Raw genomic sequence first — 26,184 nt, 5'->3', positions numbered from 1 at the left:
TGCCCCTGAAGGTAACTTTTTCAAAGAACAGATTGGCCGAAAGACCTGCTTCCAGTAAAACCTCTGTGATTTAATATTTTCAGTTAAGGACAATATGAGATTTGTTCTGTGAGATGGCCTCTCTTTTATGTGGTGCAGGGCAGGGTATTTTCTGCACTCCATGTCTCCATACATTACTAGCCTGACCTTTCCTTTCCACTGCTTAAAAATAAATTATAGATGAATGCACCTTCAACTGTACAGTTTCTCTTTGGAGAATGTGGAAATGGTATCTGACAATGACATTTCCATTGCCTTCAGAAGTTCATTAGAGGGATGTTGCCCATAGGACTCTGGGTGTTTTTTAAATGCTATTCTCTGCACATTTCAAGGATGCAGGGGAGCTTGATAAAACCCAGAGATCATTAATAATATATGACCATTAATGTCTTGCTGTAAGCTACTCCTTAGTCTACCTTTCTTACCAAGCCACTCCTCAGTATGCCTTCCCAGTAAAAAAACAGCACTGTCAGGTCAAAGTCCCTAGGCTTTTGCAGTTTTATAAGGTGGCCAATCTTCTAATCCCAGAAAAGATTTCTACACTGTGAAGCATGCATCGTTTGATAACACGAGCCAATCATTTTCTGGGGTGAATCTCTGACTCCAACTGGAGCACATCCTACACAAAATTGTAATTCATGAAGAAGTAAATGACCATTAGCTTAATAACAAAATGCTTCCTTTGACATTGGGTAGACTTAGTGTCTCACATCAGTGTCCATCTGGCAAAGCTTGTGATACTATAAGTTTATGAGCCTGACCTGTGGAACTACTGGCCCAGCTTCCTCTGCTAGGGGATATATGTCCTGAGTCCCACACCATGGACTAATTTGAGGCGTTCTGGTAGCCTCTAAGCCACTCTCCAATACTAGGTTTTTCAAGGTAGTCTAATTTTAAAGGTGCTGTGTCGTACAATTTTTTCAGCAATTTTACATTATTCCACAAACACGTTGATAAGGTTTTTTAACGCTAGAACCGCCACCGGGTAAAATTTACCCATTTCTGTTTTTCAAATGTATGTAACTCTGTTTCAGTAAAAAACTCATGTCTCCCAGTCCTTGACTTTTCCTAAAATTGAGTTATTAAGCACCTCCTAATGTAAGAAAGTATAGATACGGCATGTGACAGCGCCAGTGCAAAGCCAAGAACTAAAAACGTTCACCAGTGCTGAATGCAGAAGCGTATGTGGAAGTGAGTGTAGGCAAATTCACCAATTGCCTGATGCACGTATGTAATTTTGTAGGTTTAGCTAATTTGCCATCTATGTTTGCCCAGCGCTACGTGAACGTTGTATCGATAGTGTTGTATTATTGTTGCGATCGATGGTGTTTATGAATAAAGACAACTTTGTTGAATGGATTAACTCGTATTTCTTTGTGATTTTCGTTTATTCACACAGAACTTTGTTCATATGCACGTTTTAATGCTTGATTAGGTCAAAATGTTTGAGTATAATATCACTGCATCTAATGTTGCGAGGTGAAATCATTCGTTAACGCGGTTGTTTGTTTGGTCATTTGAATATAGTTATTTCGTGATTTTAGACATACCCTTGTGAAACAAATGCGCTATTACAGTGATAGAATAGATTTTTTTGCAATATCAATACAAAATAGATGTTTTGGTAAATTTTACCGGTTGGTGGTTTTAGGTATACAACGAATCCTGGCGGTTTTAGTGTTAAGGAGAGAAAAAAATGCAATTTATTATTCAAAAATATACATTCAGGGAGTTTCTTACCCTTTGAGCTGAACAGGTCATTGGGTGGGTGTTACTGGGTTTTTTTGACACTAGTGCCCCATCTCCTGCCTACACTCCCACTCTGGAAAGTTATGATACAAGTTATGATATCAGTTGAAATCAACAAAGCATTGATAATAGTAAAGTAAACAACGCATTACAGCAGTCTAATCAGGGCAATATAAAATACATCTAAAGATAAAGAAGACCTTTACAGAACACATACAGTATAATAAATAAAAGACCTGGCAAAAGATTTTTGGAAGCAAATAGGTTTTTTGCTTTTTTATAAATATAAGGTCAAACAGGAAAGTCAGATAAGTGAGAAAAGATGGGGATGGAATTCTTCTTTGTAACACAGGACACTACAGACAATTATTTCAGGGAAAGTTTCACCAGATATGTACGGCAGTAGAGATGAATACTTGGATATTATATGACCCTCAAATAAAGACATACTGGAACAACTAGAAACTTGAGATTAATACACTTTTAACACCTAGATCGAAAATAATCAGTTTTTTTTTTGTTTTAAATAATTGATTGTGATACTCTATTATGATTTATACTATACATGAGATCTAGGCAGTATGATGTTATACAAAAAAATCAGATCACACTCAAGCACAGTGATAGATTCAGTGTACATATATGCTGTAGGCAAACTGACAAGCCAAAGATGGACGGAATGGCAAATTATAATAATTGAAATGTTCCGTATTCTTATACAATGCATTCCATTTTCACAAGGGCCAGCCATTTTAAATAAGCAGTCCATCATGGCTTACGTGCTCGTGGTTTTTTTTTCTGCATTTTCAATTATGTGAACTTTCTGAAAGAGTATTTGGCGGTGTAGAAGGTTTAGCTGCTGCGATGATGATGGTTTCATTAAAATCCCATTTTAACCCCGTATTTGTGCCAATATATAATGGCTAAGCAGATTGTCGGGCTACATAATTGTGCACTTTATATGGATGTTGTTAAGTTCTGTCTTACTGTTTTTGCTTGTGGCCCTAAATGAACTAATAAACTGCAGAGCTTTCCTGCTCAGTGGAGCCAATTATTTCAGTTATGTTTGGGACCTGACTGAGGTCAGGTTTAGAAGATGACTAGAGCAGGAGGCTTTGGTAAGGGGCACGTATGACTTGTGTGTTTTATACAACTTCTCACAGGAAGTCGCATTATCAGTCTAAACTTCATTTGAAAAGCACAAGATACATTGTGTGTCTTGTATCAATACATTTTGAAGCAAAATATAAATGGCTGATACTGGGGGCTTCATTTCTGGCTTCTTCGTCATGGACAGTTTCTTACTTAGTACCGTATATTATATTCCAATTGCAGTGTAGGTAAAATGGAAAGATATATGTGTTAGTGTAAGAAAATTCCGCATTAATAATATATGGAAACGATGCATTATTCTGCGCACACACAGGCGCCGACAGAAATTGGATGTGCCGGTGTTTAATAAAATTTGTCTGAAGGTGAAGGAAAATGCGTGTGTACTAGTACACCTGATGTGAATATAAAGCACAGTTGGGCGTGTTGTGCGCTGTATGCCGCTCATTTCATGTTTACACTTGCCTTACAGTTGATACTCTGGAAATGTCTGTTCCACCCAAAATAAACAATTCTCACAGCTCCTGTGTAGCATTTGTAATGGGGAAATGGTATGGTATTTGGTATATGGGGATATTCTGTCCCGAAAGTCATTTTAAAGACTAAACAAGCACAATTCAGTATAGAAGTACGGTAAGCAAAGACAGGAGAGTACCTGTGATTTGCTAGTTTCCTATTTGTGAAGCATTGACTGTTGTATATGCTACCCCGAGGGAATTATGAAGTAGTAAAACACAGGCCTTTGTAAATGTAAAGAAAGCCTTTTTTGCTCCACACAGCAGATTATGGTATGTTTCAGTATCACTGAACAATTTTTTTCAAAGCATTCACCTAAATTTAATTACATTACTTTTGAGCTGTTTGCTTAATCAAGGTCCCAGTGGACTCACTTTGCTGACCATGTGCATATGTACATTTAACTTAAGCAACAGTTTTAATGATGGGCTTAATGAGAGCAATAAACAGACCCCCCGACCCCCCTCTCCCTCTATCCCCGGGGATACAAGCCTACACCCTTTTGGCTAAGGCCATTTCCAGACCAGTCAGTGTTACTCACATCAGGGGTTCTCATTCCTGGGTTTTTGTGCTCTGGTTTTCAGTCCAACCTAAATTGAACCACCCATAATAGTAATAAGCTGTTATTTGTTCTTAATTAGGTGCTGTTAATGTCTACTGAGGCGTAATTCAACCTCTAAATATATATTATGTCAGAAATAGTTGTGTACGCTATTACAAATAAATGTCCCATATTTGCATCCTTGACTTTTAATTAGTCAAATTAACGAATTCCGTAATTATCTTTAATGTGCTATATAGCTAATGATTCCTTTATAAAGAAGTTACATTTTTAGTTGATGAAATTATAGACTGTCAGCGGGGCCCCAACTGGTGAATGTGTGCATGGCTGGTCACTGATACTCAACCCTTTGTGGAAAATTAAGAGCTTGAAGGCAGAGCAAACAGAAATGAGTCAAACTTACATTGTGTTAAGTTTGAGGAAAATATCATGGAAGAACTTAGATGTGAGTGTTTTGAAAAACTGTCTTTGATCAAGGGATTGACTGTAACAAATGGAGCATACACAGGAAGACCCCAGGACCAAGTTCTCAAACCCCTGGCTTTCATGACAGCCACAGTGAGCGCACTAGATATAATTTTTCTTGAAACTCTTGGACTGTGGACAGATTCATTTAAACTGTCATCCCATCTGTCAATGGTGAATTAGCTGTGACAGCAAGCCCGCAGACCCCAAAGATCTTGATCTGCCATCTGTCTTTTAGCTTCTCTCTGCTTCGAAAATTGCAAAGAACTACCCCCTGATTCCAACTTCTACTCACTATGAGACTTGACAGGATGTAAAATGCTGTGTTTCCCTTTCATTTTGACTGAGAATGTACTTCATCCCTACAAGGGAATTTGTGTGTGTGTGTGTGTGTGTGTAACGACTAACATCTGTATTGTACAAAGCAGACAGCTAGGGTAGAAATTATTGCACACATTCGCATACTTTGCCAGTGGCAACGTTCATCATCTCTAAGGAAATCATAAATTGCTGAGCTTCAACAAATTGCGTTTGATGAGATGATTGTCATGCCCAATAAAAGAAGCCTAATGAGGTGGTTTGTTTTTGTCACCATTGCTCTCTAATATGTACCTGTCAGAGTGTGTGAAGTCTTTGGAGAAGGACGCCCACGCTGAAAGCCTTTGCACAGTGTAATGTCAATAAGATAATATAAAGGTACTAGCTCTCTTTAGCGCACGCTGCACAGTTTGCTACTGTTCTACAATGGTGAGCTGCCATTGAAAGAAGCAAGGATTGGATTTGAAAAACAAAAAACAGTGATTAATAACTACTCCTTAACAGACCTGGGCCAATTAGCACTACATATGTGTTTGCATTTACTATTATTTCAATTACCTCCTCCAAATATTATTTTTTTTAAATGGCAAATTGTCAGTTACGAATTGAATGCATTTATACTTTAGGAAAGTATTGTCCAGTAATTGCAAATACTTAAAATATGTATTTTTAATAGTATTTGAAAATGAGTATTTTCACTTGTTTGGATTTTAATTAATGGATTGTATTTAGAAATGCAACCTCATTATATATCAGAACAGGCTGCCGAATGCCTTCATCCTTCCAGAGACCAATCTGTAAGTCAAAAGTTGCATATTATTGACACACTGATTCATCCTAGAAGGTTGTTAACTAAACGTCCATATTTAGAATTTGGGGTGGAGCTATTCAATCAGTTAATTTACCTAACCTACTCTTGTTTAGTAATCTCAGCTAGGCTATATAAGGAACCTGTGCTACTTGATTTGTGTAGGATGTTGAGATACTGTTTGTGCACTGAGCTGTTCTGAGCCCTTTTTCTCTGAGAATCTATCCTGGCTACCGACCCCTGTTTGTCTGAGATACTATTCTGGCTTCTGACCTCTGCATGTAAAATAGGGTCTGTGAGATCCAAGGTTGTACATCATTTTATCATGTCGGACAATATTGAGGGAAACTTCAAAGCTACGTGCAAATACTGCAATGAAGAACATACCATTCTCAAGGGGAGCTCAAGTTAAGTGAAATATTAATTTCTATATTGGATATGATACAAAATTATTTACCATGAGAAAAAAAAAATCCTTAAGTATACTTATTTTGACAACAGAGTGGATTTGTCCACAATATTGTTATTATGCCACGACTGACACCTTTTGCCAGCGTATCCACCAATATTTCTGATGCCTCATGACATTACACTGAAATATGGTCACCTGCAGATTACCTCAGTGAGAATAGCAAAAACCTTCAGTGAGCAAAAATCACCTACCAAATTTCTACCAAATCTTTGAGGGTATGTCCATGATCCACAACAACTGTACAATCATACTGGAAAGATAAACTGCTTGTCTGCTTATAATGAGCTTTTAGAAGAGTGTGTAGGCCTACTTCCTTGAAACATATCTAGGAAATTACAGCATTCTACATGGAACAAGCTCTACACTGGAGCCAAGTACAGAGTAGAATGCAATCATTGTCCCCTCCTGCGTCATAGGAAACATAATTTCCCAGGAAACAATACTTATTGAGGTAATCTAGAATTCTCACAGAGGCTGTCTAAATATTGAACTTAAAAGTGTATTTTAAAGCAGAAAAATGTTTTAACCTTCCAGTAAGATTGCTAAATTGTGGATCAGACTGTACCTTCGAAGATGATACCCCATTTTAAATTTGGTTGGTTATTTGTTTTTCATACTCTCACAGACGTACTCTATGGGCGACCGTATTTGAGTAATAAAATGTAAGAAATGTGTTTGCTTTGTTGATTAAGTTCTCTTCTACCCTGTTATGATAAAAGGGACCCCAAAATAACACCACATATGCATACTTTTTCACATTCACACTCTTATCCAGTTCTATACAAAATCCCCAAATTTGCAGTAAAGATGTGTAAACGATTGGCAAATTCATTAGACCATCTACTGTAACATTTGACTCTGTATTTTGGTTTATTGCAGCATCCTTAAAGTAAATAAAATTTTGTAGGTGCTGCCCTTTCATATCATTCATACTTATTTACTAAGGATTCACCACCCAGCATAACTACTTTTAGAGTGGACTCCTACTACATGTAACAGAACATATGACAAAACATAAATGTTCATCTTGTTTTTGAGTGTTCGTCAGGTTTAAGGTATTTTAGACATCTACAGACGCTGTGGAAAAATGGTTTTAAAAAATGGCTTTACAAAATACTGACACCAGTTATCTCAAGGACGCATTTTTTTTGTATAAGAGAATTTGAGATCATTATACTTAGTCAGTACCTGTATTATAGAAAAGTGTATGCAGTGTGGGGTTAAATTGATGTAAATGTTGTATTGTTTATGACTGGGACTTTTCTGAGAGCACACCCTTCCCAATAGAAAGGCCCCATTTTTTACTTCCTATTAGTGGCTTGTCCAGCAATTCAGCACCAACAGCAACCTAATTTCATAAAGATCATGAAACCATATGTTGCGAAACTGATTTCGTGAACTAAAGCTTGCAACTAAAGCAATTCCAACATTTTTATTTCTAAAATATTGCGATTTTGTTATATAAGCTAAGGAAAAAACATATCAAGGCATATTAGGCCTACAGGCACACTGAGAATAACACTAAAATGTTTAAAACAAGACCAAACAAAAAATGGAAAAAGTAATTAAAGAAATACTAAGTGCGATATTTTTAAATAAGTAATTTATTCCATCACAACAAATTCAGTAGGCTACACTTCTCTTTTCCCCTGCTTCCGCTATTTGGAGTGCTTTTTCACACACCCTCTCCTCTTACTCATCAAATTCGGAGAACGCACAGCTTTGGTGGTTTGTTTACTGTAAGTACGGACCACACATGAATCGGTTGCCGTTCATGAAGTCATTTTTCGCCTTATTTTGACTGCATTTGCTGACCTGACACAACATTTTCAGAGTTTATTCAAAGTCTTGATTTCAGTGAAAAACTGAACATATGTCTGAGGTGTTATCTCTACAGAGTTATAAACTCCACCCTAAAGTCTAAAGCCAACTTCATAACACGATTGCAATGAATGAATTTTGAGTGATTATATGTGAGAAATTTGTTTTGATAGCGCTAGATTGAGATCTGTATCAAAGCGACTGTCATTCAGTTGCGACTAGGAGAGAGTGACATATTCGCACCTGGGTACCAACACCTGCTGCCTATTGTCTGGCGGGGGTTTTGTAAAGAAAATGGCATAAACTGCCTAAAAAAGTTGAGTAGAAAAATGGTATTTGAAGCCCAAATATTTAGGGAATAAATTAAACGAGGAGGGTACTGCATTTACAGAGTTGGTCTAATTTTAAAGTCAAAATGCCTCTGGCCTTTCTAGTGTTAAGATGGTCTGTGATAGTTTGGATCCATGCTATTTGGTGCCGACCTGTAGGACCTTGTCTGGTTACATTGTCAAGCTCCAAAAGCCAAAAATGAAGGAGAAACTTCTTGGGTTGTCTCTTCTTGGGTTGACATCTTCTCTCTGTTACACTCGATCCCTGGTCCAGCAAACAGATAAAATTCTATCTTGGAATGACTGGGCAGTTTCTAGTGGACTGGACCCTTCACATGCTGACTTGCAAAAGATTTGACATGCCAATGCATGTGATGGTTCTTGGTCCACTACACAGTTTCAACAAAGGTAAACATGGTAACAGACGATGAAAGTAACAGCCTTTGTTCAGTGTTAAGATTAGGCAAAGGCCTCTAAAGACGATAACAGTGATACAGAGGAGGAAAATCTGGATCCTGTAATTTTAACGGAACTGGATGACATTTACATTCCTCAACATGAGAGATTCTTTCTCATATACTGCAGCTTACCATTAAAAGATGGCCTGAAGTCTGATCAACCATCAACAAGGCATTCTCCAGAGTCTGAACCATTGTCTCTCCCTATCACAATTTGTTTTTGGCCCAGGATCTCTTTGAGGGGGAAATTTGTCTACAACCAGCCAGTGCCACAGAGTGGAACTCTCAGCTGAAAATGATCAGGTCAGTCATCAGTGCAAATGACGACAAAACTGGACCTACTGCCTGTCCCCAAACCGTCCCAGCTTGAAAACTACATTCTGAGTGATGCTGTAGACATCCTTAACCTCTTTCGGATTGCCACACTTGTGCACAGGGTTCAAATGTACTGTTTGTCAGCCATATGATTTATTGCGTTAGCGGGATTTTGAACCCCCTTAGCCAGTGCCCTACAAAGTACAATGGTAAGCTGGTGAAAAGCCTGAAGAAAGCAATTGAGAACAACTAGCATGTTACCGGGAGAAAAATGGCCTTTGTGCTGTAACCACACTTCAAGCTGGCATGGAATAATGCAACTGAGAGGACTGCCCTCAGAGCATAAATCAACAACATTGCTGAAAGGTTCACCAGCAATGAGGAAGAAAGCAGCCAGCGTCTCCTCCAATGGGCCTGCCAGAAGCCCTCTAGATAAACATTTTGGCTAGGCTACATGCATCGACCTATGAGACGCAACAGATTCTCCAACCATCCACAAACAGTTTGAGGAGTACCTCTCTGTACCTCATCTTCCAACATCTGCTGACCCACTGCTGTTCTGAAAGACAAACGGAACCCAGTATCCAACCCTCAATAGAATTGTTGCTAAATACATGCATGTGCCAACATCCCCTGCTGCCATAGAGCACATATTCAACATTTCCAGTCCAGACCGCTGTTCACTGTCAGATGAAATGTTCGAAATGGTCTTGTTTTTAAAATATAATCAAGCAACTTTTCCACTGCAGTGATGAGTTTATGTATCAATGCAAATGACTGTCTGAATATTCTTATTTAAAACATATTGTTCTTTCTAACTTGAAAACCTAAGCATTTTGCTCATTTTAGCATGCCTTAGCAGTGTCATCCATTTTTGAACCAACCCTCTGTAAGGAACTGCAGTCTCTTGGTGGTGCCAAAGAAATATTCGATCTTAAAATTAATCTTAAAATTAGATTTATTTCCCACATATTGTGCAGTGTTCTGTATAAGACATTGAAAAATCACCTGGCTCTATGTGGTTGTCATTGCCTGAAATTCACAACTGGTCTGAGGGACTTTGTGGATATAGTATGTGTATTGGGTTCAGTGATGGGATAATCATGCAAACATTATTGAACTTCTTATGTAACTTATGTAGATGAAATGGTGACAAAGCAATGCATAGTTCTGTTAAGTAAAGTTGAACTAATTTAGCCTTACTGTAATAAAGCGGGTGAAAAAGGTATCTTTAATGCTCTTGTGCTAAGTTTAGGTTAATGTGTACAGAGCTTAAATTTCCAAATACATCTCATAAATGTAAATAGAAATAATTGAAAACAGTTTTTCAAATACAACAAAAATACACACTTGTATTTTCAAATAGATAAAAAGAATTACAGAAAATGTGTAATTAACCCAGATATGCTCCTGAGAAACATTTCTATGATTGTGTTAGATATCTTAGATGTGTTTTGTTATATACAAATAAATAAACATTCACAGATTCACAGACCTGTGCATTACAATGTTTATCTGTTAAAATGTGAAGTACATTGTCAATGAGCATAAGAAGTAGCAGGTGATCATTCCGGTTTTGAAAATGCTGCCATTTCTCAACTTTTGTTCTGAATAAACTGGGAATTAATATGTTGCATTGATATGTTGCATAGTTCTTGGTAACACTTTACAACAAGGTCACATGAATTGCCATTACCTAATGTAGTTGTTTTGCCAATTCATATAGGACAGTTAATGTATGTGTTAATGGTTAACTAATTATATGTTTGTCCTCGCAAATGTATAAATAATCATGTCAGTAATACATTAGTTAATGTATTTGTTAACTGCTAACTACATTTCATGCTTAATTCATGTATTTGTACACCATTAATTCATGTTGACAACTACAGTTTTTTTTTTTTTTTTTTTTTAAAGAACCGGCATCCGTATTGGGACTTAAAGACAACACCCATCTTACATTCTAAGAAATTCTGAATTAGGACAGATTTCTAAGGAACTTATTTTTGCATAACTCTGGTCAAGTCAGTTGCTGTTGAACATTATAATATGAAACTGTCTTTTGTAGATAAAAGGCCTTTCATGGATAAAGCCCCTGATGTGGAGTTAACTACTTTGCAAAAGTGTATTCATAAGCAGCATACAGCTGAGGTATCTGGCAATGTATATATAAATTCTTTTTCAGCCAAGAAGCAGTGAAGGGTATAAAAGAGGCAGCAGGTGCAGGTTTGGATATTACATGACCACATAATATCTGTCTGAGTGGAAAAAGAGCTTATTTTGGGCAAAACAACCTCTGTTTAACATTCCTGCTACAGTTGGTCATGCTTTGAAAGCTATGAGTAAAATGAGTTTGCCCCATTTTCAGAATGTCTAAAACTACTAGGGCTGAATCAAATATGTATTTGAAGTGATTTAATGCTTTATATGCTGCAAAATATTCAGAAGCACTGCAAATCCCTCAGAAAAAGAAAATAAAAATGCATCTGAAACTAACAAACTCATATAACCATTTGCCATCGTAATATCTGGTTAATGTTGTGTTTTAATTGCCTGTAATCTGTTGAAATGTACTGGTGTCTGAATCTGGAATTTGAAATATTTTAAGTTATTATTTTAACATAGTTACAGACAGCAAAACAGCAAAGATTTATTTTTTATTGGATTTTCTCAATATAACATTAAATGTGTATTACGTTATAAGGATAATATACATGAAGCATGAAAGTGTACGAAACCCAAAAATGTGAATCAAGACGTCAACTAAATCATTTTAGCATACTTCTATTACAGTAATTTTATGTATGTAGCCATGGGTATAAAACAATTATACTTACTGTTTATTTTACTGATTGGTGCTTTATTATCAGGGGTGTTTTCATAATCGGCCATTACTTTATTAATCATCGAAGTTGGTGTGTTACAGGTTATATGATGATAAAAATGAGCTTCTAAGTAGAGGCATCATTTCATAAATATGCACACACAGTGCCCATTTTTGCTCATTAACGCAAATGGCCTGCTCCTTTAAACAATTAATCATGTGGCTGCAACTCAACATATAAAGCGTACAGACATGGTGCAGAGGTCTAATGGCTGTTCAACCAAGCATTAGAATGGGCAAGATGCATGATCTAAGCGACTTTGACCAGGTGCCAGACGTGGTGGTTCCAGAATCTCAGAATCAGCTGCCCTCCCAGGATTTTGATACATTACAGTCTCTGGAGTTTACAGGGAACGGCTCGATAAACAAAAAACAACAAACAAGCAGCAGAGCTGTGGGCGAAGACACCTTGTTAATGAGAGAGGTCAGGGCAGAATGGGCAAACATGTTCAAGCTAATGGAAAGGCCACAAATGCTCAAATAACAGCGGTTTACAACAGTGGTGCGTAAAAGGGCATCTTTGAACCAACAATGCGTGAAACCTTGAAGCTTCTAGGCTACTGCAGCAGAAGACCTGACCGGGTTACAATCCTGTCCTCTAAAAACAGGAATATGAGGCTACATCGGTCACGTGATCACCAAAACTGGACAATTAAAGATTTTACATCACCTGGCCTGACCAATTTCTATTACTGCTGCAACACGCAGTGGCTAGGGTCAGAATGAGATGTAAGCAGCATGAATTCTTGGATCTATCCTGCCTTGTATCAACTGTGAAGGCTGGTGGTGGTGGTGTAATCATGTGGGGAATATTTTCTTGGCACACATCAGGTCCCTTAATACCAATTGAGCATCATTTGAAATCCACAGCATATCTAAACATTATTGCTGACCATGTGTATCCCTTTATGGCCATAGTCTACCATTTTTCAAATGGATACTTCCAGCAGCATAATGCGCCATAATGTGGGAAAGATGTATAAGAACGGCTTTAATTCCTGCGCAGTTAACCCAACGTGGATGTAAATACCATAAATTTAAAGGAGACAGTCTGCCCTTTAACCTCACGTTAATTGTATTCAAATCCCTTCTCCGTGCGGATATTCCATAAGGGCAAGAATGGCTAGTTTACCCGCGCCTGGGGCGGACGTTTGCAGTCGCAGCTTAAATGGTTCACTGCAACCTGGGATGTAGATTGTAGGACTGCATTTGTTAAGGTTTGACAGCCTTATCTCTACACAAGGCATCTCTTTAATTAATGTGACAACTGCCGTGTTTGCCATGTTGGTGCTCTTGAAATCCGGGGTCCACTATGAGAAGTTCTTTTTCTCATATATTGGCACCAATGTGGGAATGTGGGGAAGCAAATTAATAGTGAAGCAGCTGAGGTCACTTTGCTTTCTCTTCTGCCAGTATGCGCATTAGCAAATTGGCAACAGGGCCGAGTGTATTATTAGATTGTCTAAATGAATGCTTATTTAGATTTTCACTCTGTTAGAGATCTGCTAATCTGAACCAATAATATTAGTCCCCCTTATTCTTTATGGTATCAGCCCTTGGGTCCCGTTAAAGGACCAAATTGATGATAACATAAATGTGCTATATCGTTTATTTTGCTCCGTGTCAATATGTGCAAGTATGTGTTTTCCCGTAGTTTTACATGAATATAAACGTATGCCAAACTCATAAAATTGTGCAATAAATACAAACTTTAAATACATAAAGTTAATTGCGCCGGGTTAACAAAAAACATTTAAACTCAATAAGGATTTGTGTATGTTTAAGGAATATTTTGCTATGGATCAGTAGAATTGTTTGAACCTTTACGTACAAAATGCTGTTGTGTTGGCTGTTGGCATACTTTCTGGCTATCGTTGACTTTATCCTGTTGCTATGTTGGAATACAAATTTTTGGTGGTGAAGCAATATTTTCATGAACTCCCAGATAAGCGCTATTGTCCAGTTTGTCATGCTTGGGGATGAGACTGGAGGGAGATGCAGGGAGTTGCAGATGAGACTGCTGGGAGTGGGTGCTTGTTAAATGGACAGACTGCACGTGGTACTTAGAAACTTGGTATTTTGCATAGTTGTCAGGTATCATCTTCTAATAAAGCTAAAACACAGAACTTGTTGTTTCCACTCATGGAATGTCTTAGTTGAGCAATGTAAAGATGCTGGTGTCCTGGCCACTAGGGGGCTTGTGTGAATGTTCCAAACAGTTGATCTTGGTTAGCCAAAGGTTTGGCCTATGTCTCTGACTATGTCTATGTCTCGTAATGGCATTCTTGGCTTTTATTCCCACAACTCTGGTTCTTTGTTGACAAATGCCAGTAACAGACTTATCAATGGCAATAAAAAGGCTAGAATCAAAATTAGATACCTGAAGCTCTCTTAAACCTGCACTAAGGAAGCAATTGAACACACCTGACTAATCAGATACACCTGTGATGCGATTTGCCCCAAATGTCATGATGCCTGAAATGGGGGGGGGGGACTATTTATAAAAAGTGCTGTATTTTTTACATGGTGAAGTCAAAATAAAAATTCCTTTTGATAAAAGCAGAGAATGTGGAGTACAGAGCAAAACCCATTATATTTTAATCAATAAAAATTTACATGTGGTCTCTAATCTTGGTTATTCACATTTAAATATTGTGTTTTGATCAATACCTTTTATATTTTTAAATGTCATCTTTTAAAATTCATATTTGTCATTTAAATGTAACAATATAATATGTTTAATGGTCTCAGTATTTCAAGTGTTAATTGATTTATCTTGTTCTTTTTTTCCCGTTTTTAATGAATTCATTCATCGTTGTCTTTTATAAAAATACGGAATTAAACCAAATATTGGCGGCTGCTTACCACTTGGCACCCAAACGTATCACAGCCACACCCACATATTTCCCAGTTCCGCCACGTTCTTGACTATCTGTTTGCGATGTGGAATACTCATGAAGTTATTCGATCTGAAGGGTTCATAGACTTCATTTTGGTGAGCATTTAGATGCCAGCAGCTTAAAGCTTACTGCAAATGCCTTCCTGTAATTAGATTAGAGCGCACACTTATTCTCGCAAGTGTTTGTTTTCACTGTTTCCAACTCCACACTTAACTTTTAATGTGCCTTAAACAGGTTATTTGAACGGTACTCCATCTTCTTATTTTCGCCTGTCATCAAAGAGTAGATTGATGCTTTAAACAAAACATTAAGTATTATTTTTTTATGACTACCTGATATTGTTCCAGTAAAGTGGCTTTTATGTTGAATCTCTGAAAATATGTCTCATGTAACAGCTGGATCTCCATACTAATATTATGCATGGCATAAACAAAATTGACTTCATGCATTAGTGACTCAGTTTATTGCATAAATGGATTAAATGCACAAGTGCTGTAGTTCAGTTTGTTGGAGTGTGCAATTATTTTCTGCCCGTCGTACAGCTTTTTATGGAGATTTTCAGAGCTTTTTGGGGACACTGATCTGTTAGGTCAGGAAGTGTATATTTTGAATGGTTTTCACTTCTTTAGGACACATTATATTGCAGATTATGAATTTTATTACTCTATGTATTGTAGTAATGCATAGCTAAAAGTAGGGAGTGCTGTTCTATGTTCAGGTTTCCTCTGTCCCTGCTGAGCTTAGACATTATGAGCTTAAAGATTATAACTACTCTTTACTCTCAGTGATACTAGTTTAGATACAGACATTGTGAAAAAATTATTTGAAAAAACTTCAACCCTTTGGACAGCAAAATAATTTGAAATAATCTGAAACGAAACGTCAGAACAAGTTCAAAAGTTATTCTTTCATATGATGTTTTAGCAAGTGTTACGTCCCCTGCCTCTGCTGGTCTGGGTAGTGCAGGTGGAGGTAGTTGCCTGATTGCCTAGTTGCTTGATTGCCTCCACCTGCTTGTGAGCCAACATAAGCCCAGCAGTATGAGGCAGGGGAGATGTTTTTTGGGGTTTCTTTTGTGTCGTTTGTGTTTGGTAGGTTTTTGTGAAGATCCTTTTAGATCGTTTTGTGAACTTTTTGGGTTTTCTTTTGTTTTAGTTTGTTATTTATACAAATAAATGTCTGGGTTTTGTTCTTACATCAGTTTTACAGCAAGTAACAAATTTTAGTGAACTACAGGCATGTTTTAAAATTGTTCTGGGGCCTAAATCATTAATTTTTTTTGGAATACCTGTTTGTCTGGGTATGCCTTTTGTGATAACAAAAGAGGCAGTATCAGATTAATAATCTCAGATTGTAATAATAGCACTACTATGCAGTTTTCTGTAACTAACAGTGAATTCAGGAAGTCTGTTTTTTATTTGTCTTTCAGGGTTTCTGAGCACTGGTGACCAAGCAGCTAAAGGAAACTATGGACTTCTGGACCTCATCCAGGCGCTGCGCTGGACGAGTGAAAACATTGCTTTCTTTGGTGGTGACCCGCTACGCATCACTGTTTTCGGGTCCGGGGCCGGCGCCTCCTGTGTAAACCTCTTGACCCTGTCCCATTATTCTGAAGGTAACCGTTGGAGCAATTCAACCAAAGGTACAATGCATGTCACACCTTTTGCCAGTTATTGTGTCTGCATGCCAATGACTTTAGAAGATGATATGATGCTTATTTTGACCTTTTCTTCACTGTTTGCATGCTCACACATTAGTGGTCATTTTTAAAATCTTTCTATAATAATAATAATAATACTGTAATACTAACTACTACTGCTAACAATAATAATAATAATTAATTTGTATAGTACCTTTCTCGTACCCAAGGTTTCTTTACAGACCATAATAATACTCATTTACATATATGCAAAGATCATTTTCTAGACTTGCTTTACTGTAGACTTATGGTCATTATATCTGTTAAACACCCAGGGACTTTTTTCTCCTCATCCTTGTAGCAATGTCAAGCCATTAACCAAAGGGATTAGAAAACGTACGGATTTCTTTGAAAAGTGTATCTGAGCTGCCAGAAGTTTAAAGTGGCAGTAGGTCAACTGAGAACAGTTGAGAGGTAGGATTGGTGGGATGATTAAGCGGCCATATGTTCAGAGGCAATTATTTGCAAATTTGACAAAAATCACCTTCCTTTGGGAGGGGTTGCAAAAAAATGTAATGGCTATAATGGGTCAGGTTTAGTTCAGTTTAACTAGTTTAACATCTCATCGCAAGGACAACATCTGTAGAGCACAGGTCTCCCTTCACTGTGCTAGGCCAAGGGTGTAATTTACAGGGGGGGCAGGGGGGTTACAAGCCCCAAATTTTACAAAGCAAGCCAAATGCTCTCTAATAATATAGCATGATGATGATAAGAATGATGTCATATAATAAAGATGGGGATTTTCATGATTTAATTGGGCTATACTAGTAAGGCTGGGTGTTTGTCATGAAAGTTGCAAGGTGCCACAGTTTGTGACTTTCCCCCCTTTTTTTTTTCTTTTTTTTGCTATTTCTGTGATTTCCTGTTTCCTGGGCATGCCCCCAGACCCCCCTATAGGGGTTGCAGTTCTCAGTGTCTATGCATTTCAATCCCCCAATATTGAACTGAAAGCTACACCCTTTGTCGAGAGAGAATATTCATTCATACAAGTTGTGTAACCTGAGGTCAGAGGAGGTGCAGCACTGTAAGAAAAATGTTTAATTCAATTAGCATTGCTTTTTGGCCATGGCCTTATGTAGTGGGGGAAAACCCTTTATGATCAAACAGCCAACAGTGAGTTGTACTTTGGAGTCTTGTGCAGAGGTTAACATCAGCCAGAAATGTCCTGTGTTTCATTCAGTTTCCCAAAAATAATATACCACAAAATGGTCAGTATAAAATGATAAACCTAGTTTTTGAACATTTTTTTTTACATTCTGCTTAAACATGTTTCATGTTTCAGGGCAGTGCCTTATTTCACTGAGACATTTATTAATACTTGCTTAGCTGCTCAGTTTCAGGTGTTTTAAATGAGAAGGCTGTAGAGTGTTATAACTTGTTACTATATTAATTGGTATAGCCTAACTGTTATCTATTTCTACTGTGATACTTGATAATTACATTTTGTACCCAAATTAATAATATTGAATTTTCTTCTTGAAACTTCCTCTCATGTAGGTTCTCAGTTTAACATGTAAGCAAGGGATTACATGACATGAAGTCGTGTTACCCACAGAAGTCATAATTTCCTATTGGTGATGATTTGTGAAGTGAGTGTCAAGCTTGCTGTGATTTTTTTTTTCCTCCAGGATTATTTCAGAGAGCTATAGCACAGAGTGGAACAGCTCTATCGAGCTGGGCTGTTAGCTTCCAGCCAGCCAAGTATGCCCGGATTCTAGCTAAGAAGGTGGGCTGTGACCTAGAAGGCTCTTCCGAGCTTGTGGAGTGTCTGCAGAAGAGGCACTACAAGGAGCTGGTGGACCAGGATGTTCAGCCGGCCCGGTACCACATCGCCTTTGGGCCGGTCATCGACGGAGACGTCATTCCTGATGATCCGCAGATCCTGATGGAGCAAGGGGAGTTCCTCAACTATGACATCATGCTGGGTGTCAACCAGGGAGAAGGGCTAAAGTTCGTCGAGCTCATTGTGGATAACGAGAACGGTGTCCAGGCTAACGATTTTGACTATGCTGTCTCGAGCTTTGTGGATGACCTGTACGGATACCCAGAGGGCAAGGACATCCTGAGGGAAACTATCAAGTTCATGTACACAGACTGGGCAGATCGGCACAACCCCGAGACAAGAAGGAAAACTCTGCTGGCCCTCTTTACTGACCACCAGTGGGTAGCGCCCGCAGTAGCCACAGCTGACCTTCACTCCAGCTTTGGATCTCCTACTTACTTCTACGCCTTCTACCACCACTGCCAGACAGAGCAGGTGCCACCGTGGGCAGATGCAGCCCATGGGGACGAGATCCCCTATGTATTTGGGCTGCCCATGATTGGGCCCACCGACCTGTTCCCGTGCAACTTCTCCAAGAATGATGTCATGCTGAGTGCTGTGGTGATGACATATTGGACGAACTTTGCCAAAACTGGGTATGTTCGGAGAATTTTTTTTGGTTTAGAACAGGGGTCCCCGACCTTGGTATGGGGAGCAAAGGAGTCTACTTGCCTTATTTGTCATATAGTTCTTTCTTAACTGATCAATTACAGCAGTCTGTCCAGTTAACACACTTCATGGTCTTGGGTCTGAATTAGTTTCTGGTTTTAAACAAAAACCAAGAGACTCTATGACTCGTAAGACCAGGCTTGGGGACTACTGATCAAGAATGATAGAAATGCATGCCATTAACCCTTGATTTTATTTTTCTTCTGCTCATTGGGTTGCACAGATTTTATCAAGCATTTTTTTTGGCTTCATTTAAATAAAAGTACATTTCACTACTATTTCAGAAGATAGTCCACCTTCATTGTCCAGTGCAAATGCAATGTGATGAGTATGAAAAATTAGATGTGCATCATTCTTATATTCTTCCTGATTATTTTGTTTCCAGCTATATTTTCTTATATTTTATTGTTTTGATGTGCAAATGATAAATGTTCTTCAACATGTGATTTATATTAAATTATTTCTAACCTGCAGTGACCCTAATCAGCCAGTTCCCCAGGACACTAAGTTCATCCACACCAAGCCAAACCGCTTTGAGGAGGTGGCCTGGACGCGATACAACCAGAAAGACCAGCTGTATCTGCACATCGGCCTTAAGCCCCGCGTGAAGGAGCACTACCGTGCCAACAAGGTTAACCTGTGGCTGGAGCTGGTTCCCCATCTGCACAGCCTCAACGATGCCACCCAAATCATCTCCTCTGCCAGCACTCCTCCCCTACCAGAGACCACTTCCGGGACGCCAAAGAGAACCCCTCCCATGCCCACCCGGCGACCCAACCCGACCCCCTTCCCCACCGAGAGCCAGGACGGCCACGACCAGCTGGAGCGGCCATTCCCGGTGGACCAGAGGGATTATTCTACGGAGCTGAGCGTCACCATCGCGGTGGGAGCCTCCCTCCTCTTCCTCAACATCCTGGCCTTCGCCGCGCTCTACTACAAGAAGGACAAGCGGAGACAAGGCGCGCATCAGCACTGCACCCCTCAGCGGCGTACTGCCAACGACATCGCCCACACGCAGGAGGAGGAGATCATGACCTTGCAGATGAAGCACACGGATGCCAACCACCAATGTGATGGCATCCATCCACATGAGGTGGTGCTCAGAACTGCCTGCCCACCTGACTATGCCCTAGCCATGAGGAGGTCCCCCAATGACCTCCCTCTTATGACCCCCAACACCATCACCATGATCCCCAACAGCATCCAACCCCTGCACCCTTTTAGCACCTACCCCAGTGGGCACAACCACACCTTACCACATCCCCACCCGCACTCACATTCAACTACTAGAGTATAGCTGGTGTGCTGTCCACAGATGTATATGGGTCTTTTATTGCTGAGAGGGGAAGGCATATGTTAATTGGAAAGCGAAAAAACTGAACTAAACCAAAATGGAAACAATCTCTTGTGTCTTTTTTTTTTTTTTTACAGAAACGCAATTTAAAAAGTTTTTTGCTGTGGCTTCAATTGAGGAATTTCACAGGGACTGCTTGACGCAGCCATTCAGAACGAAGAACATGGGACAAAAATACATTTTATAAATGAAACCTTAATAGACATCAGACTTTACCTGTTTTTGTCCTTCCTGGAGAAAAGATGCTACTCATGTTTTCTGCAGTTGGAGTGGGATTTTGGGGAGTTGGGGGCATAACATATATTTTGAGACTTCAAAATATGCACACATGAGACATGTCTCCTTTTATCAGTTTATTTTTGGGGAAGCGTTTAATTGTGTATTTACATATCAAGATGCATATACATTAAGCACCAATGCTGTTTAAGCCCTTGGAAGGTGCCAACACTGCAGTGTGCCAACAGAACAAACGAGTATAGTAACCTTCTGGCAGATTCTTACCATAGGTGCTGTCTACTGAGAGCTGGCAGGCAGAGAAAACCGGATATTTTTAGCACGATGCGCATGACAATTTATCTGCTTAGTGGCTGTTCTGCTGATTAAGTTGTAATTAAAATAAGTTGACTTCCCACTGGATTAATTTTCATGAACTACTCCGATTGGCTCACAGGTGACAGATGCGACAGTGATGCAGGGAAGACTTGGGAGAAAGAGGGTAAAGATAATCACAGTGCATACCCAATAGGTCGAGTAAACATCTAGTTTTGTATGATGGGCATTGGTCCCACATTTTGATATCAGTAAAATACTAATTTTTGTAAATGCAGAGGACATTAGTTGTATTATTTTTCTATGTCCTTAATCATCTGATTACCCAAAGGCTACTGATCACCTCTTGCTAATACTCAATGTCACATTACCCTGGACAAATTTCCTGTTTTTCCTTTATTGCTTAATGGCTTTTCAGCATTATGAGGGTGCTGTCTAAGCAGAGGGAATAACACAATTGGCTGCTTAAAAGGTGTTATTTACTCTTGGGATTCTTTTACTTGGTGCTCGGGTTGTCATGTGGTCTTCTGCCTAAAGTAACTGATGTGGATTCAATAAATATTTTCTCTTAATTTTGACTTATAAATTTAAAATAGTTTATTTCATTGTTTTAAAAACGCATTTTGGAAAGTTCCCGATTGTTGACAGCTGAACTCACCAATACGTGCTGATGAAAATAAAAAAAACTGACCGTTACATGTAATTGTCAAAGTGAAGGACAAACATTCGTTGGATCTAGGCCATAACTTCCCCATGTTTCAATGAATGAAAGCAGCCTGCCACCCCAGCATATATTTCTCACACTAAAGTCTCAAAAATTGTAACATATATTACTTTCCTCTCTGACTTTTTTGTATATTTAAGAGTTTCAGTTCAGGGTGGTTTTATTATTTTAAGTTTTTTTATACTGATTCTGACTTCTGAAGTTATTACAGGACGTGACTTTGTCAAAGCCTATGCTAGCACTATTATCACCCTTGTGTCCTACAGACACTAGACAACACTTAATGGCTTTTATAATGCCACAGTAAATCTTCACTGAGTGAGCTAGTAGTGTTGGCCCAGCACAGTGTCTCCTACATCCACAAATTAGTGGAATCTGTTTGAGGAGGCTGGAGCAGTGGTAAAACAGTGTTCTTGAATACATGCATAAACACAAGATGTCACATGTTGGCTGGTTTGTTGTTCCAAAAACTGCCCTCTTTGGTCTCACAGTTGTCTGGTCATATTTTTGTAAAAGTGACTGTGAAGAATGCAAATCTATTATTTTCCTAAGGGCTTAGCTGTTTATCCACCAAGAAGAAAAGCACCTTCTCCTTTCGACAGCTTTTTTTCTTAGCCATCAGGTGACAATGTCAAGTAGTGATCAGAGAGCCAGATTTCTGAGGTGAAATCCCCATAGCAATCCCCAAATTGCTATTGTACTCTTGTGCAAGAAACCTAAACTTAGCTTAATCAAATGCCCACAATGAAGCCATCTGGTATGTGATAACTAGTATGTAACTGGCAACTGGGCGGAGTCAAAGCACATTCTTCACTTATAGAAATATGGGGCAGAACAGGGTCAATAATGTGACACTTCAATATTCTTAATGGTCTTGTTAATCTGTCTGTTCGTGCCAGTTATGCCATAGCTTAAAAAAGGCAATTAGTCAAACCTGTAACTGAACTGCTGATAAAAAGATATTAACTTTCTGCTGCAATTTGCGCTGTCATTATCTGAGCTACCACATCTCCTATAGCCGGCACATACTTCTGACTGATAATGGGTTGCGATACACAGGGAGGAATACACACAATACATTTAGAATATACTGAGAAGACAAAAGGTACACTCATTCAACCGGGGCACAAATAAACCAATGAAACTTCAGCAATTATGCATTAATATCAATACAAGGTTTGTTGACAGACAGTCTAAGGACCCCTAACCAGTCATATGCTGACCCCATGTGATACACCCTCAGCAAAGATGAGAACCGCTAAACACAGTTCAAGACTTGTACCATCTACAGCCCTTCCTGAGGCTCCCTGTTTTTTAATTGAGAGGAGGGGGTGGGGGGGGGGGATTAAGCTAAAGAACAGTCTCTCATTGAGCAACCCTCCTCTGAAGATCAAATTAACACCTAAGAAGCAGTCAGTGGGGGATTCTTCAAGAATTTCAGATGCTGTCTGCAGGGCTGGAAGACAAAGGTGACTGTTAATGAATGTAGGAAAATGAATGCCATTCCTCCCAATCAAAAGCATGGAGCAGTTATGGGTTAAAAGGTCAGTTTAAATCAGCTTTTACAGATTTATGCATGCACTTCATTCCCACTTTATTTTAAGATGGTGATACACCATACAGTACATTACTCACTATGTAATTAACTGCTTTATAATGTTACCTTGACACTTAAGCATTCATCAGATGCTTTTATCCTCAATGACCTATACAGCAATGTGAAAAATTAAGTACACCCTCTTCCAGTTCTATGGATTTACATATTAGAACATAACTAGCCCTCTTCTAGTCTCACTACATCCTAACAGTGAATGTATCTAACCTCATATGACAAAGCACTCTTCTTGATTTCATATCAATTTAGATGGTAATTGGCACCAGGATTAGCAGACGAGGATTGGTTACTGTATGTGTTAATCCATAGAATTGAAAGAGGGTGTACTTTCTTTTTCACATGACTATACGTAAGTGCATATACCAGATTTGTAACATCTATGCAACAACACTGACTAATTTGGAAGAGGATGTTGATAATAATATACTGACCAAGCTGTAACCCATTTAAGTAAATGTTTCAAGTTACAGTTACAGAGCAGTTACATGTGTCATTTGTGTACATTGAAGTGTAGCCTACTTACTGCCCTTTTAATTTGAACACCTGCATTTCTCTGTCTAAATTATGACTATTCTACGGAATATTCTATGGTATTTCACAGCAGATCATAAGAACTAAATTCAGTTCTCATATTTATGTTTTTAGCATTTGTTAAACATTTAATAATTGTGTGTATTTTTTTCTTTTTCACATTGATGGAAAATCAAGATATATAATCATTTTGTCACTGATTAATGTGCTTTGTGATTCTTTACAGAATTCCCATGCTGGCACAAAGGCACTTTCAAAATGTGACCTATTCTTTCTTTTTTTTGTTTTTTTGTTGACGGAATGTCTTTATACAGTCCTCAGCATCCCATTTCAGTTGCTTTGTATGGGGATCAGCTTAATACAGTCAGCCATCACAGACATAGATTTTTGAAGCTATTTACTTTCTTGTGACAAAACAAACGGATCACATGACTTATGTTTATACAAAAAAAACTGTCAGTATTTGTTTTTTGTGAGCGACTAGAGAAAAAATAATGCCTAATGTCAGTGAATATCAATAAAATGTGGAAACATTTTGTACAGCCTTTCAGATTCAGTTAGATACTGACTGTAACACCAGACATTAAAGCTGCTCAAAGGCACTGTAAACGTAGTTTGATTATTTTTGTGTCTGTGATATTTATTCTGATCTTTGATTCCCTTGCACATGCTGTGATTGCTTCTCTTGGCTTTCTCTAAATGGCATATTATAATAATCATTTTCAACTGGGTTTAGACTTTTTTTTTTGTTCACACTGTAAAATGTAAAAAGTAATGTTTGTGCTTTTAAGTTTAAGTTCCCAAAAATAAATAAATAAACAAATAAATAAATAAATAAATATTCTCCCAGCCATTGTTGCAAGGCAAAAGCTTTTGCAACTCACAGGAAAAAAGCAAATATATTCAATAATTCCTTATCAATAAATGTAACATTTGTTCCATAGTTTGACATGGCGAAACATTGTGAAACACATACATTTCTATTGATCCTGTCCAGTAACATATTATCATATTGGAACTTACCCATTCATCCCACTAAAGTGCATGTGACCAAGGCAATTCTACAGTGCCAGTTTCAAATAAAAGTTTTAAAAAAAGTAAAATTCTCAAACTTATAATCTTTAGTGTCCACATTACCTTGACGTTGATTACAATATATTCTCATGTCGCTGGTCAACTACGTTGTTACAACCAGAAAATGTACTCACAGTGCGGCATTCAGAACTGAAAGTCCAGCTCAAATAATATTTTGAAATATGACAGATCCTTCCGTCAATGTAATCCCTGCATTTTTTATTTATTTTTAAAAAACCATCAATTGTTACCAGTATTTAGATCAGGATTCTTCTTCCACATGATGATATGATATGCAAGTTTTGAAAATGCTAAGAAATTCAGGGAGGAGATATGATGTGCGATTAGCAAACCCATTCTAAACCATTTAAAGACATGGTACAATGTTGACTAATCATGCTAAAATGTATTGTAGAATTAAGTTTAATTTAGCACCAATCATTTTTGGTGCTACACGTGCGAAATTTAGGAAAAAAAGCAGTTCATCACAGACACCCTGGGATGCCAGCAAACAAAATATCTGCAATGAATGCATGTTCTAAGACTTCTGTCTATAGACTTACTTCAGTGTTTTTCCAGCTGTCTCACTCTCCCATTGTAGAAAACTGCCACAGAAAATTTGCTATCACCACCAAAAGTCTGCTACATTCAAAAAGGTCGACGTTCAGGGGACGAGCTGCCGTGTTCTGGAAACGTGTTCATGTTATTCCTGTTATGCTATGTTATATATTGCTAAATCGCCTTTCCTGATTTTCAAAAATTTCCACTCCAACATTCTAAAGGAGGCGAGTGACATACAAAGAAACAAGAAACATGTTGAAGCTCAAGAAGGAGAAATAACAGTTGTTGAAATTGTGTTTGTAAAGGCACTGTAATTTATATCAAAGAGCTGGTCAAACATTGTTTGATCAACAGTTTGCCATTTTCCATTGTTATGTATTCTGGAACATCATACGTTCCTCGGACAATGAGCCTTGGAATTTTATTTTACTGCAAGAATTTTATAGCCTTAAATATTCGCTGTATATTTATGCAATGTTTTGTTAATAAAGTTGTTGTATTAATATGTTTACCTGGTAGCTTAATATTTTGTCTCACTAAACATGTTATCTTAAGTGCAAGGTGATACTCTGTCAGATGCAGATTGCAGTTAGGTCTCCATTCAGTGCAATCGCAGTACACTCTGTCCTTAACTTTGAGTTAAGCAAGTGTTAAAGCAACTTTTGTTAAGGCAACCAGTTAACACCTGCCCAGAAACTCTGGATATAGCTAAAATGAACCTTTAGCTATATCCAATATGTCAATTCGCTACCAATGTATAATTGTTCGAAGAAAACATATATAAATTATATAATATTATATTATAAAATATATATATATATAATAGTAGACTCAGCTGGC

The 26,184-nt window shown here is 38.2% G+C and overlaps 1 protein-coding gene across 6 annotated transcripts in view; it reads left to right on the top strand.

Annotated features, from left to right (window-relative positions):
- Positions 1–24,311, top strand: part of LOC135256806 (neuroligin-1-like) — a 203,452-nt gene extending 179,141 nt beyond the window's left edge. For 4 of the 6 annotated variants that reach the window (XM_064338958.1, XM_064338960.1, XM_064338962.1 and 1 more), the window contains 3 exons: positions 16,176–16,388; positions 18,074–18,863; positions 19,411–24,311. In XM_064338958.1, coding sequence (XP_064195028.1) covers positions 16,176–16,388; positions 18,074–18,863; positions 19,411–20,233 — 1,826 coding nt within the window. In that variant the 3' untranslated portion in view covers positions 20,234–24,311. The remainder of the gene's footprint in view (positions 1–16,175; positions 16,389–18,073; positions 18,864–19,410) is intronic. The other 2 variants (XM_064338963.1, XM_064338961.1) reach the window with 1 other exon arrangement.
- The last annotated feature ends 1,873 nt before the right edge of the window (positions 24,312–26,184 follow it).

The sequence above is a fragment of the Anguilla rostrata genome, chromosome 6 (genome assembly GCF_018555375.3).
Source record: "Anguilla rostrata isolate EN2019 chromosome 6, ASM1855537v3, whole genome shotgun sequence".
NCBI lineage: Eukaryota > Metazoa > Chordata > Actinopteri > Anguilliformes > Anguillidae > Anguilla > Anguilla rostrata.
Note: the sequence above shows the minus strand (reverse complement) of the source record. Positions and strands in the feature narration are given on the sequence as shown.